Source organism: Eleutherodactylus coqui, chromosome 9 (assembly GCF_035609145.1).
Source record: "Eleutherodactylus coqui strain aEleCoq1 chromosome 9, aEleCoq1.hap1, whole genome shotgun sequence".
In the NCBI taxonomy this organism is placed as follows: domain Eukaryota; kingdom Metazoa; phylum Chordata; class Amphibia; order Anura; family Eleutherodactylidae; genus Eleutherodactylus; species Eleutherodactylus coqui.
The window spans coordinates 39,845,542-39,860,640 of record NC_089845.1 but is presented as its reverse complement, the minus strand read 5'-3'; the positions used below and the strand labels follow the sequence as shown (position 1 = coordinate 39,860,640).

Here is a 15,099-nt window from a genome sequence, read left to right as displayed (position 1 = left end):
GTGGTTTGTGCCCACAGAGTCAGAAGCGATCAGCAGTGATTGGTCAATGTGAGTGTATGCCGGATACTCCCCCAACAGGTAACACCCAACTGTCAATTTACTCCTTAATCTCTAAGAGAACTTATGTTGCATTTAGATGGAAAGATAACGTTCACAAAATCGTTCTAATTGAATGGAAGTGAATGATAATCTTTCAATTTAAACGCAAGCAAACGATTGAACGCCAAACGAGAATCATAAGGTTCTCGTTCGTCGTTCAGTTTCAGCCGGTAAAAAAATCATTGCCGGCTCGTTCATTTGTCGGGCAGTTTCTTCAATGCTTCATATAGAAATGGGAAACAATGAACAAGAAGTGAACGAGAATCGTGCAGGCTGAAGAGGTTCCACGAGCCCGAACGAGCTGATGATGACATCATCAGCTTGCTCGCTTGGGCAAACAAGAATCGGGCACTTCTATTAGGAGAGGAGAGAGATACGGTTGCGGTAGGCACCAGCTTGGAGGTAAAAGTTGGGTTGGTGCACCGCTCTTCTGGAAGATGTAATCAGCGAGCATCATTCAGTTGCTACCTCAACCATTTTTCCAGATAAGAGAGGTCAGTTACCGCGGACTCTGCGGAGAGGAACGGCCCCTACAGTTGGTGGTGAGACACGGCACAGGGGACATTCCACTTCGGTTGGTCACGCTCATGCTCAATCATGGCATGGGGACTCTCGGTTTCCCAAATTTACGACAGGGCTCATACTAAATTAATGTAATGTAGATAAAACCTGGGATACTTGTACATCATATAAAACAGAAAACAGCTTATCATATACTGTACATTGGTTGCTCAGTAATACATTTATCAAAGTGGGACTTACTTTAGAGACACCCTGTATTTAAAAAAAATCCCAATATCTTGCAGTTTCACACTGACCACTAACCCTGTCTGACACTACCTATTCTGCAGAGGTCAGTTTTTAGTGGTGATCTTATAATCATTCACAGTAGGTGATAGTCGCAGCTCACCTCCTCCCCCTCCCTTGCACAATGACCTGTGCAGGACTCGGTGCATATCTAGAACACTCTCCCATTGAGGTCAATTGGTCTCCTGCTGTCTACTGTTTGAATGGTTCATGAATTACACTGCAAAGCATATCTCTAAATGCCATTAACAGCAGTTCAGTTAACAGCCCCCCCCCCCCCCCCGCCATGTACAGACAACAAAATTTAAAAACAAGTACAACCAGAAAAATAAAAACATATTAAGTATGGTTTTAATTAATTTTAAAAAAAACAAATATAGGCGAAACAATTAAATTCTAGCTGGCCTCAGTGTGACCCAGGGAATAAGAGGAGGTGACTCAATTATGGCAAAACACCTCCAACCGGTGTTATCAAACTTGTATTGTAACATGCAAAGAACTCAGCACAAAATCCCCGGATCACCGACCCTTCTGAAGTAGTCAGTTACTAGAACATGTAATATTGTTACACTCAAGAAAGGCGTCCAGGCCCCTCTTATACTCTTTTATCAAGTTCACCATCATCACGTCCTCAGGCAGAGAGTTCCACAGTCTCACTGCTCTTACAATAAAGAACCCCCATCCATGTCAGTATAGAAACCTTCTCTCCTCTAAATGTAGAGAGCGCCCCCTTGTTACAGTCACAGTCCTGGGTATAATTAGCTGATGGGAGAGATCTCTGTACTGACCCCCTGATATATTTATACATAGTTATTAGAGCGCCCCCTTGTTACAGTCCTGGGTATAAATAGATGATGGGAGATCTCTGTATTGTCCCCTGATATATTATACATACTTATTAGATCGCTCCTCAGCCGTCTTTTTTCTAAAACTAAATAACCCCAATTTTGATTATCTCTCTGGGTATTGTAGTCCGCCCATTCTGTTTATTACATTAATTGCCCGCCTTTGTACCCGCTCAAGCTCTGATATGTCCTTCTAGAGTACCGCTGCTCCAAACTGTCCACAATATTCCATGTGTGATTTGATCAGTGACTTGTGAAGAGGAAGAACAATGTTCTCGTCATGTGCCCCTAGACCTCTTTGGATGCCCCCCATGATCCTATTTGCCTTGGCAGCAGCTGCCTGACACTGGTTGTTAGAGTTAAGCTTATTTATTTCAGTTGAGCGAATTTTGAGCGATAATCGTTGTGTCTAAATGGGCCTTCACAGTTAACTAAAATCCCCAACTCCTTTTCCATGTCAGTGATACCCAGTGGTTTCCCATTTTTTTTAAAGGAACGTTTATTGGGCATATCATACAGAACAATACAAAACAAAAGTGGAGAGCCATCAGAAACATGTCACAGAATTAGGGCATCTCAATCCCTTAGGCCCAATGTCCACGGACGGATTTTAATTATAAAATCCGCACATGGCCCCCGCAGCTTTAGAAGCCCATAGGGATGCATTAGCATCTGCAGGGCAACTTAATGCATGTGGACGTGATTTTTTTCCCAGAGTGCGGATCACACGCGTGGTAAGAAATCGCAGCATTCTCCATTTTCCTGTGAACCTGCAGTGACAGCTTCCATTAAAGTCAATGGAAGCCGCTCCCACCTTGGCAAAGCCACAGCTGTCACTGCGGGAGTACCGCGGATACGCGGGAGACCAGGATATTCACAAAAAAAAAAGTGAGCGCGGCGTGCCGAGCGCATCCGCCGGGCAGAAGAAAGAAGATCTGGCCGCGACGGAGGAGAGCCTTGCAGCGTCCGGACAGGTGAGTATGCTGTCATTTTTGGCCTCATAGCTGCGGACACGGGTGGAAACCGCTGCGGGATTCCACTGTGCGTGCCCGTGGACATAAGGCTTTAGGGTGAATGCAAATGGCCGGGTTGTATTCCGACTGAGAATTCTCATGGCGGGATGCGACCCGTGCCCCTGCATTAACCTGCGACTCACCTCCTACGGCGTCTTCTCTCTGCTCTGCGATATGCAGAGCAAAGCTGGTGCGTCAGCCGTGACGTTTCTGAGAGAGCATCTACGAAGCTCGCACAGAAATAGGACATGCCGCAATTTTTTGACCGTGCGAGTTTTCACGCGGTCAAATCGCGACTTTCTGCATAGGATTGCATAAACTAATGCAATCTTATGGCAGCATGCCACGGCAGAAATTCTGCGCGAAATCTCGCCGCGGAATTTCCGCCCGTGTGCATTCAGCCTTAAGAGTTTATAATACCCTCTTATTTTTCTTTCTTTATCAACTTTGGCCAAAGGAGACAAAGATCCCCAACTTAGGGAATTGCAACAAATGGAACAAATAACTGTAAACTGCGAGTCATAATGACTAAGAGAGGAGACGTTTTCAGGCTTCCCAAAAAAGAGGAATTAGTTAGCTATATCCAATACAGTATTGGGTCAGTCAACCCACCGACCCTACATCTTAGTGAATTTGTATATGTCAATTTGTATGGAGGGGTAACACTGTTTATCTCACGCAGCCAGGCAGCTCTAGCGGGCTTTTTGGGGTGTTTCTAATTAAGTAATATGACTTTTTAACATAAAAAAAGCAGTTTGTATAGCGTGTGTGTTGTCATATTGACCGGAATGTTTTCCACAAGGCCAAAGAGGCAAACCTTAGGATGTAAGATACGCAGGGCTCCCTGGTGTGTCTCCATAAACTCCAGAATATCCCTCCAGTAGGTTTGTGACACTATCTGTCCCCTTCAGGGGGGCAGGGAGGACTAGCGATGTCGTAGGGGCATTGACCGCCAACAGTCTAGTTTTGTCCCAGTTGACCTTCACTCCAGAGTACACTCCGTAAGTGTTCAGTGGTTCCCCGTTTAGTGTGTAATGGTGACATGTATTTCCTGCCCATGTGCAGAACCTTACAGTTATCAGTGTTAAACATCATTTGCCACTTTTCTGCCCCCAACTTATCCATTTGTAACCATATACTGTCCTTACCTGTAAATTACTTTACATAGTTTTGTATCATTTGCAAATATTGGTATTTTACTGTGCAATCCTTCTACCATTGGCCACATCAGTGACCCTCTATAGGAAGTGATTGGCTACATTGGTCACATGTCCTGGTCAGCAGCAACCAGGAAGGACAGAGAGGTTGTGAAGCAATTTTAAGTTGTGGGAAAAACCCTTTAGGTGGGGTTCACACAGGGCAGGTTTGCCGCGGAATTTCCGTGCAGACCCTCCACACAGAATTTCTGCAGCATTTACAGTAGCAGCAAAGTGGATGAGATTTTCATAATCTCATCCACAAGCTGCGGAAATAACCCGCATGACTTGCAATGCCGAATTCAAATTCGCGACATGTCAATTTTATCACCGTCTCCGCTGTGGAATTCACCCCTCTCAATGAAAGCTGCTTCATAACCAGAACCAAATGGTGCGGGTTTGGAGGCAGGCTTTCTGAAGCAGAATGCCCGCTGCGGACATACCGCTGGAAATCAGCCCCGTGTGAACCCAGCCTTTATATCCCATCATGAACAGGACTGCTGAGCTATGGTCACCATCTGCCTCTGTAACAGTCACCCTATGCACAGTATCCTTAGCCCCCCCACCTTACTATTGTCAACTATGTACAGTACTTCTGACCCCTCTCAGTATCAACCTATGCTCCACAGTACTCCTCACCTGTCTGAGTCACCCTATGCACCCCCAGCACTTTTGAGACTCCTCGATATCGCCCTATGGTCCCCTCAGTACTCCTGATGGCCCCCAATGTCATCATATGCTCCCCCAGCACTTCTGAGACCCCTCAGCGCCACCCTATGATCCCCTCAGTACTCCTGATGGCCCTCAATGTCATCATATGCTCCCCAGTACTCTTGATGACCGTGTGTCACCCTATCCTAGGACTACTGTACCCCATTCACATGGCTACATCTGCATGTGGATCTGCAGCATAATCCGCAGCAGAAATCTGTGGCTCAGCCTTGGTTTTTAGAAGTGAAATCCATGTCGGATTCTGCACTGTAAACTACCCCATCTCACCTGATCCCCTATACATATGGACGCTTGCATGTGTTCTCAAAGGAGAGAGGGGAGTGAAGGCCCAATAAGACACAACGATTATCGCTCAAAAGCCATCGTTTGAGTGATAATTGTTCTGTCCAAATGCACTGCCACCGTGCACTGTTCGTTCATCGCTCACTTCTAGACAGCTAGAAATTAGCGATGAGCCTTATCAGTGCCGCACACTGATTTTCTCAGCGGTGGCACTGATAGCATTCTTTCAGTTGGTATCCCGCTGGGACTTCCCAGTGGCATACCAGCTGAAAGCTCCGAGAACAAAGGAGCTGTATACAGAAGACAGAGCTCCAGCCCCCCCGTATACCAGCTGAGCACTCCAAGAACACAGCAGCTGTATACAGAAGACAGAGCTCCAGTCCCCCCTGTATACCAGCTGAGCCCTCCAAGGACACAGCCGCTGTATACAGAAGACAGCGCTCCAGACCCCCCTGTATACCAGCTGAGCACTCCAAGAACACAGCAGCTGTATACAGAAGACAGAGCTCCAGTCCCCCCTGTATACCAGCTGAGCCCTCCAAGTACACAGCAGGTGTATACAGAAGACAGAGCTCCAGCCCCCACTGTATACCAGCTGAGCGCTCCAAGGACACAGCAGCTGTATACAGAAGACAGAGCTCCAGACCCCCTGTATACCAGCTGAAAGCTCAGAGAACAAAGGAGCTGTATACAGAAGACAGAGCTCCAGCCCCCCTGTATACCAGCTGAGCGCTCCAAGAACACAGCAGCTGTATACAGAAGACAGAGCTCCAGCCCCCCTGTATACCAGCTGAGCGCTCCAAGAACACAGCAGCTGTATACAGAAGACAGCGCTCCAGACCCCCCTGTATACCAGCTGAGCACTCCAAGAACACAGCAGCTGTATACAGAAGACAGAGCTCCAGCCCCTCTGTATACTAGCTGAGCGCTCCAAGAACACAGCAGCTGTATACAGAAGACAGCACTCCCACTGTTTTCTGTATACCGTGAAAGCCTTCATTTACACACTATTATTAGCTACCTAAGAGCTTATGCAAAGTGAATGCTCAAAACTGTCACTCAAACTACCGTTTGAGTGAATTTTGAGCAATCATCTTGCAGTGTCAATGCACACAATTATCGCTGAAAAGACGGCTTTTGAGCAAATTTTGAGCAATAATCGTTGTGTCTAAATGGGCCTTAAGCTGCTACTAAACGCCTGACAGCTTATCTCCCCAAAAACAAAAGGATCGGGCAAGGTGAAATCCAGATGCCGATCCTTACCTCCATCGGGGAAGAGGCCAGTATACACATTAGATGATGGTCCTGTCGGCCAATATACATTTAATGTGTATGGCCAAGTGTACTCTACATTTCTATTTCTCCACATCATCATCTTCCTGGGAACCCAACGAGCAGTAACCAATATAATGCATTGTGCATCCGCCTTCAAGAACCCGGGACTAATAATGACACAACACTTGGGGCCTTAACACAGAATGTAGATGCTTGATACAACACTAGGAGCCCTTTACGTGGCCCATTCTTCTTTGTAACATGTGGCAATTAAGAAACAGCATGTTAATCAGAGCTTGTTAAGGTTTACGCGGGCATATAATTACACGTACGGAGGCGATCGCCCGTTATTACAGTCAGTTGTCCCCATACGGATTGCACTAGAAGGCAGCACATCCTCCTATTCTCATGGGTTGGGGGGTATGCTGCCAACGAGTGAGCATTTTCACGCCTGCTTAAAAGATCGAATCAGCCGACCAATGAGCCGTACTTACCTGTTTGGCTGACTGTCAGCACATCGACAGACCAATCATCAGGATGTTGAATGTTCATGCCCGATCATCAGTATAAAGTGTCTTAAGTAACCAATGAAGTGAGATGAAGATGCCAGGTGTGTGACTACAGCTCTATCTTACCTGTCCGGTAATGCCGGTGATAAGGGCCACTTTTCTGGACTTGGAAGGAGACTGGGATCCATTTCCTAGGTTGCACGCCATGCTGTCAAGACGGACTTGCTGGTAGATGGGACGGCTGTACGCTCTCAGCACAAGCAGGTCACACTGCAGGGAGAAGGAAGTGACAGGTAAGACAGGTTACACTGCAGCTGCTCCGGCATTCACAGGGAGAGGGAAGGCGTGGCGGGCAAGACCCAACCTCCGGCACAGGTGCCACCCTACTGCTGGGCGAGAGAAGATTAGCACAGAACCAGGAGCTCTGCAATGGGGACTTGCCAAGAAATAGAAGGAGTGGTGTGTACAGACTATTATACGGATGTCATCAGATTACAGTTACATCCTGGAACACGCAGTATAATGCGTGTGTACATGGGATGAAAGGGAATGTGCTGGATACACCTATCTGTATGTGCTGTATATGGGAATATGCTGGACACACTTATCTGTATGTGCTGTATACAGGAATATGCTGGACACGCTTATCTGTATGTGCTGTATACAGGAATATGCTGGACACACTTATCTGTATGTGCTGTATACGGGAATATGCTGGACACACTTATCTGTGCTGTATACGGGAATATGCTGGACACACTTATCTGTATGTGCTGTATACAGGAATATGCTGGACACACTTATCTGTATGTGCTGTATATGGGAATATGCTGGACACACTTATCTGTATGTGCTGTATACAGGAATGTGCTGGACACACTTATCTGTATGTGCTGTATATGGGAATATGCTGGACACACTTATCTGTATGTGCTGTATACGGGAATATGCTGGACACACTTATCTGTATGTGCTGTATATGGGAATATGCTGGACACACTTATCTGTATGTGCTGTATACAGGAATGTGCTGGACACACCTATCTGTATGTGCTGTATACAGGAATATGCTGGACACACTTATCTGTATGTGCTGTATACAGGAATATGCTGGACACACTTATCTGTATGTGCTGTATACAGGAATATGCTGGACACACTTATCTGTATGTGCTGTATACAGGAATATGCTGGACACACTTATCTGTATGTGCTGTATAAGGGAATGTGGTGCATACACACATCTGTATATACTGCATAAGGGAAAATGCTGGATACATACATCTATATATATCGCATAGAGATATACAAAGTATCAAACACATATATATATATATTGTATAAGGAAATATGCTGGATACACACATCTATATATACCATATGAGGATATATGCTCATACACATTTATCTATATATATGGTACAGTATAAGGGAATATGCTGTATAAACGTATCCATATATACCATATGAGGATGTATGCTGTATACACAGGTATCTACTGTGTATATACTGTATAAGAAAATATGCTATATACACACATCTATATTTCAACTATAAAGATATATACTGTATACACACATCTGTATATACTGTATAAGGGAATATGCTGTACACACACATCTATATCGTATAGAGATATATACAGTATACACACATCTACTGTATATATACTGTATAAAGGAATATGCTGTATATACACATCTATATATATTGTATAGGGATAAATACAATATACACACATCTACTGTGTGTGTGTGTATATATATATATATATATATATATATATATATATATATATATATACACACTGTATAAAAGAATATGCTGTATACACACATTTGTATATATGGTATAGGGATATATACAGTTTACACACATCTATATATTGTATAGGGATATATACAGTATACACACATCTGTAAATATTGTATAGGGATATATACAGTATACACACATCTATATATATCACATAGGGATATATACAGTATACACACATCTGTATATATTGCATAGGGATATATACAGTATACACACATCTATATATATCACATAGGGATATATACAGTATACACACATCTGTATATATTGCATAGGGATATATACAGTATACACACATCTATATATATCACATAGGGATATATACAGTATACACACATCTGTATATATCGTACAGGTATACAGTATACACACATCTGTATATATCGTATAGGGATATATACAGTATACACACATCTGTAAATATTGGATAGGGATATATACAGTATACACAGATCTGTATATATCACATAGGGATATATACAGTATACACACATCTATATATACTGTATAGGGGAATATGCTGTATACGCACATGTATATTTATTGTATAAGGGAATATGCTGTATACACACATCTATATATATGGTATAGGCATATATACAGTATACACATCTCTCTCTATATATATACTGAGTAGGTATAGAGCATATAGTTCTAGTTGGCAGAGACTGCACACACGTGACCACCTACTAGTCTATATAGTGCAGTGAGCAGCTGGTCAGTATAGGATGTCTAGCCCCTAGCAGCTGGTCACGTGTGTGCATTGTACAGTGCTGTAATGTCACCTGCCGGCACTTGGGCCTTTATTGAGTGTACGGGGCTACGAGCTGGTGATGGGCATGAAGCGGTCATTACTGAGAGCAGCGGGACGTCACCGGAGATCCGCGGGCGGAGGAGGGAAGGTGATGCTCACAACTGTGACATCCGGCAGCGGCTAGTTCCCCTCTCTGCAAGGACCTCCTGACGTCAGCGGATCACATGACCGAGCAGGTCACGTGGCGCTGAATTCATCTGCGGCGCGGCTGAGAAGAGTGAATGCGGGCTACTGTGGAGAGCCAGGGAAAAGGCGGGAAGTCAGGGGAGCGGTCACGTGGCCCCTCACTGTGCCATGTGGGGTACTGGGTGGATGGGGGGGTTGTAGAGATGTTATGGCCCCTACACACGGTATAATTACTGGGAGTGCAGGCTTACCACCGCCGTCCCAGCGAGTATACACATAGCGCTACAGAGTGAGGCGCAGCGCACCGTCCACCGCACGTCGCTCAATTACTGAACCGCTGCTGTTTACGCTGAGCCAGAAGTCATGCGGTTAGCCCGGTCTTACACCAGCGGATCGTCACATGCGCAATTTTCCTTAGTGAAATGCGATGGCCGGTGGTTTGTATGGGGCCGCTTACCCCGCTATCATGGTGTGTACTACACGTATACACTAAGAGAGCGCAAGGGGATTGGCGGCACGCAGCAGGTACGCGTGGCATTGTGTCACGCCGGCACGCACGGTCCTGTGAGAGCGGTCTCAGGCTACTGTCACACCCGCCTTCGGGCTCCTGTTCTGCTTCCTTATGGGAATCCCCCTGGCCAAACGGATCCATCTTATCACAGCACAGAATGGCGCCAAACTGCCCTCAGTGACTGTCATGGTGTCCGATTGGCCTCCGTTTAGCTGCCGGCATTTTACCGGATGGAAAAGTCCTTCATGTAGGATCTTTGCTTCCCGCATTTTGTGCCGAATCTGCGACGAAACCTCCGAACGGAAGTCCATAACGCAGATGTGAGCACGGCCTAATGGGACAACCAGCGACTGCGGAGGGACGGCTCAGGCCGACTGTCGCCCATAATTGCTCGTTTGAGCGAATATTCTGGTGACTATCAGCCTGTGTAAAGGTAACTTTATACAATAAGGTCACAAACACTGGCGTACCTACAGGGGATGCAGGGGATGCGGTTGTACCCGGGCCCCGGAGCCTTAGGGGGCCCATAAGGCCTCTCTTCTCCATATAGGGAGCCCAGTACTACAAATAAAGCATTATAGTTGGGGGCCCTGTTACAGGTTTTACATTGGGGCCCAGAAGCTTCAAGTTTTGCCTCTGGCCACAACCGTCATCTGCCAAATTTCTGACCGCTCCGGCTGCTTGGCTTTGTTTTTCTGCCTTCACACTGGCGAGAAAATCATGCGAGATTTGTGCGTTGCGAGACGCTCAAATATGAACCCCATTCTTTTGAATGGGTCATTCACATGAGGGATGTTTTGCCGCACCGCGATGTGATGCTATACAGGAAACACATCACAACGGGTCCCAACTTTCAGCGAGATAGCCCATTGCTATCTCGAGGCGGGCGACAGTAGGGCCAGCCCAATTGAAAACAATGGGAGAACTCCGCCATCTCCTGCCACGGCTATGACAGCTGCGGTGGGGGATTCCTTCATCCTCGCAGTGTTGTGAGGCTGTTTTCATGTGAAAACGCCTTACATCCACGGGTTTTACATGGATGGCGAGAGCGATATTGGCCCGTGATGTATGGGCTGATACCGCCCTCGCCAGTGTGAAGGAACCCTAAGGCTAACTTCACGAGCGAATGCTATATGGTGCTGGGAATCCCACCCGCTCATTGCGCTCCCCACCATGTGATCTCCCCATGGATGTGAGGAGTTTTTAATTTAAAACAGCCCCATATCACTTCAGGGAAGAAGCAATCCTCATGTGTGTGACCCCCTCAAAAGAATGGGGTTCATATTTGTGCATCACGCAACGCACAAATCTCACGTGATTTTCTCGCCCGTGTGAAGCCAGCCTTACTGCACACGCGTGTGACAGTTTCACTGGCCTTATCTTCCATGGGCTGTACAAGCCGCCATCACCACTGGGACTAGTGGTTGGTTGTAGCAATCATGGATGTAGAGCAGGTAAATGCCAGCTGTGGGAGCTTCATGGAACTGAGGTTAAAGGGGTTATCCTACAATTTAAATTTATTACCGGGAGACACATCCGATTGCGTTCCGACAAGAGGTCTCATGTATTGCCGATGCAATAACAGAAAGAGGGCCTTGTCTAATTATAATTTTAACGAGGCAACAGCCCGCCACTCTCCTATGACAATGGAGGCTGTGATACCATGCAACGTTTTGTCGGAATGCAACCATAAGTGGCGGGTAACTGCGGATTCTGGTAATAATTTTAAAGCCTCGTTTAACCTGTTTGAAAGGGGTATTGATGACCGATCCTTAGAATATAAGTGTAGTAAATGTTCCTCCGACTGTTAAACCCGTCAATTTGGCCACAAAGTGAAGCGCTGTGTTCAAGGGATCTCAGTCAGAGGTAATCCAAAAGAAAAAAAGAACTGCAGCATAGGTTCAAAGGTTAAGTATTGTATGTATAATAAATAGAGATGAGCGAGCACGCTCGTATAAAGCAGTTACTCGAGCGAGCATCGCTTTTCTCGAGTAACTGCTTACTGGTCCGAGCAGGCTCGGGGGGGGGGGGGGGGGGCGGGGGGAGGAGAGAGATCTCTCTCACTCCCCCCCCCCCCGAGTAAGCAGTTACTCGAGAAGAGTGATGCTCGCTCGAGTAACTGCTTTATCCGAGCGTGCTCGCTCATCTCTTAATAATAAACCCTCCCAGGGAGAAATTTTTGGGTTGACCTTCCCACTGAGAAAACCAAAAACCATGACAGGTTGGGCAAATGAAACCGGTTTTATTTACTTGCACTCGCCTTGTGATGCCTTTGGGCAGCTCAGTCCTGGCTCAAGTGAATGAGACTGAGCTGCAATACCAGGCACAGGCACTATGAAAAGAAAAGGCGCTGTGCCTGGTATACAATGAAGAGGCCACAAGGTCTTTGAAACAGCTGAGTAGCAGCAGTCCCAGGAGTTGGACCTCCATCTAATGATGATTTACAGAGCTGCTCATAAGCTTGTGCGCCCTTAAGAATTTTCCATATTTCTCCTTTTATAGTGACCTAAAACTGCATCAGATTTTCACTAAGAGTAGATAAAGAGAGCCAAATAAAACAAGTCAGAAGTATTAGACTTGGTCATATGTTTGTTGAGGAGAATAATCCAATATCACATGTCAGAAATTAAAGCACACCTTATGAATTTTAAGGCCTCCTTTTATTGGGCCTGTTCTTCATGGCCATATTTTTCAGTCTACAACACAGTGTGAGGGCGGGTTTTTTTTGCGGGATAAGCTGATGTTTTTATTGGTGCCATTTTGGAACTCCGGACACTTGATCATTTTTTATTGTGTTTTTGGGCTCCTACACCTTTGCGATCGCGATTTCACTGCGTGTTTTTTTTAACACAAATGTCAATAGGACTTTCTATTGTTAAAAACGCATCGCACAAAAATCACAAAACACAAGCTTGCGATTTATGTGCAATGCGATCTTAATATTAGAAAGTCCTATTAACATTCGTGTTAAAAAAACGCTGCAATATCGCGATCGCAAATGTGTAACAGCCCTTTAGAAAATGAAGTGTTAAAAAACCCTGCAATTCTTGACTTTTTGGGGGAGGGACCCATTCACTGTGTGGTATAAGTAATATGTTATTCTGTGGGGCAGTACAGTTGTGGCAATACTACATTTATATAGCGTATATACTCGAGTATTAGCCAACCCGAGTGTAAGCTGAGGCACCTAATTTTTCCCCAAAAAACTGGGAAAATTAGGTGCCTCGTGTATAAGCCTAGCTAGACCAGGTAAAAACAAAAACGCAATACTCACCTCGCAGCCGGCAGCCACAATGGTCTCCCCGGCGGTACGGTAAACTGCTCTGTAATTCTCCCCGCTATCAGCTCTCTCAGCTAAATGGGGCTTTGAATTCCCCCTCCATCAGCAAGAAAGCGCTGTGATTGGATCGAGTGCCAGCCAATCACAGCCGTCCCTCGATTATTCACAGCACTTTCTTGCTCACGGCAGGGAAATTCAAAGCCCCGTTTAGCAGAGAGAAGCGACAGCTCGGAGAATTACAGAGCAGCTTGCTGCACCGCCGGGGAGGCCATCGCGGCTGTGAGGTGAGTATTGTGGGATTTTTTTATTTTTTTTTTACCTAGCTCACTCGAGTATAAGCCAAGGGGGGCTTTTCCAGCATAAAAAATGTGCTGAAGAAGTCGGCTTATACTCGAGTATATACGGTATATTGTTTTTAACTATTTTTGCACAATAAAAACATTTTAATGAAAAATGTTTCTAGTATCGTTATATTAAGACTAGAGATGAGCGAACGTACTCGGTAAAGCACTACTCGTCCGAGTAATGTGCTTTATCCGAGTACCTCCCCGCTCGTCCTGAAAGATTCGGGGAGCGCCGCGGAGCGGGGAGCTACAGGGGAGAGCGGGGAGGAACGGAGGGGAGATCTCTCTCTCCTTCTCTCCCGCCCGCTCTCCCCTGCTCCCCGCCCCAACTCACCTGTCAGCAGTGGCGCTCCCCGAATCTTTCAGGACGAGCAGGGAGGTACTCGGATAAAGCACATTACTCGGACGAGTAGTGCTTTACCGAGTACGTTCGCTCATCTCTAATTAAGACACAAAACTTTTTTTTTTCACCTATAGAGCTACCGATGGGCTAATTTTTTATTGTATGAGCTTATGCTTTCATTGGTACCATGTGCATGTGACTTTTTGATCATTCTTTTTTGCATGTTTTGGGAGCTGAGGTGTACAAAAGAGGCAACTCTAACATAGCTTTATTTATCTTTTTTTTCCGCATGCCGTTTACCAGGCAGTATTAATGGATCATTCCATATCTAATGGTCCCTGCTCGACCTCCTTCAATTTTGCTGAAATTTTTACAAAATGTTTATACACCACCTGAATGAAGTTCTGTAGAGTTTCAGCTGTTTTCCTCTTAAGTGGGAAGACACCAACATGAAACTACAGGAACAAAAATTAAAAAATCAGAAGGAAAGTTACAGCTTTTAAATGGTAAAGTTTGCAAAAATCTTTTTTTTTTTTTTTACCAATTTTAGTAGGGGATAAAACAGTAAGACTAACTTCACACAGGTGAGTACGTGAATCCCGGCCCCATATCGCGCTCGCCAGCCATATGAAATCACCATGGGTGGGAGGCGTATTCATGGCAAAACAGCTTTATATCATAGCTGCGGCAGTGGATCGCACAGTTTCTCCCATTGATCTCAATGGGGTCACAATGCTGCTGCTGTCCCCATTGAAAGCAATGAGCACTGTGATACGAGAGCACGCAGAAAAAGATAGAACATGCCACTATTTATTTCCCGCATAGCATTGCATCGCTGTGCCATGCAGGAACACATCGCTCATATGTATGACCCTATTCAAAAGAATGGGGTTCAAATTTGTGCGAGATTTGTGTATCCCGCAATGCACAAATCTTGCACGATTTTGACACCCATGTGAAGCTAGCCTACGTATACAAGCAAAAAAAAAGCCAGTGTAACAGTGCTTTGGTAGGCACTTCAATTCATTGGCCAAATTCCAGCTTATTTAAGCTATTTGTTAATAAGTTATAGGTTCCTAAATTTGTGGAAATTTTGTCGTGACAA

General features: G+C 45.4%; 1 protein-coding gene and 1 long non-coding RNA gene across 4 annotated transcripts in view; one reads left to right on the top strand and one right to left on the bottom strand.

Moving 5' to 3' along the window:
• The window catches only part of GMDS (GDP-mannose 4,6-dehydratase), a 621,910-nt gene extending 612,364 nt beyond the window's left edge, over positions 1-9,546 (bottom strand). Inside the window, exons 1-2 of one of the 3 annotated variants that reach the window (XM_066579263.1) lie at positions 9,432-9,546; positions 6,885-7,028 (exon numbers count right to left, since the gene is read on the bottom strand). In XM_066579263.1, coding sequence (XP_066435360.1) covers positions 6,885-6,965 — 81 coding nt within the window. In that variant the 5' untranslated portion in view covers positions 6,966-7,028; positions 9,432-9,546. Of the gene's footprint in view, positions 1-6,884; positions 7,029-9,361 lie in introns of all 3 variants that reach the window. The other 2 variants (XM_066579264.1, XM_066579265.1) reach the window with 2 other exon arrangements.
• LOC136579019 (uncharacterized) overlaps positions 7,082-15,099 on the top strand; it is a 41,479-nt gene continuing 33,461 nt past the window's right edge. The window contains exon 1 of the long non-coding RNA XR_010786699.1: positions 7,082-7,217. This is a non-coding gene — a long non-coding RNA (uncharacterized lncRNA). The remainder of the gene's footprint in view (positions 7,218-15,099) is intronic.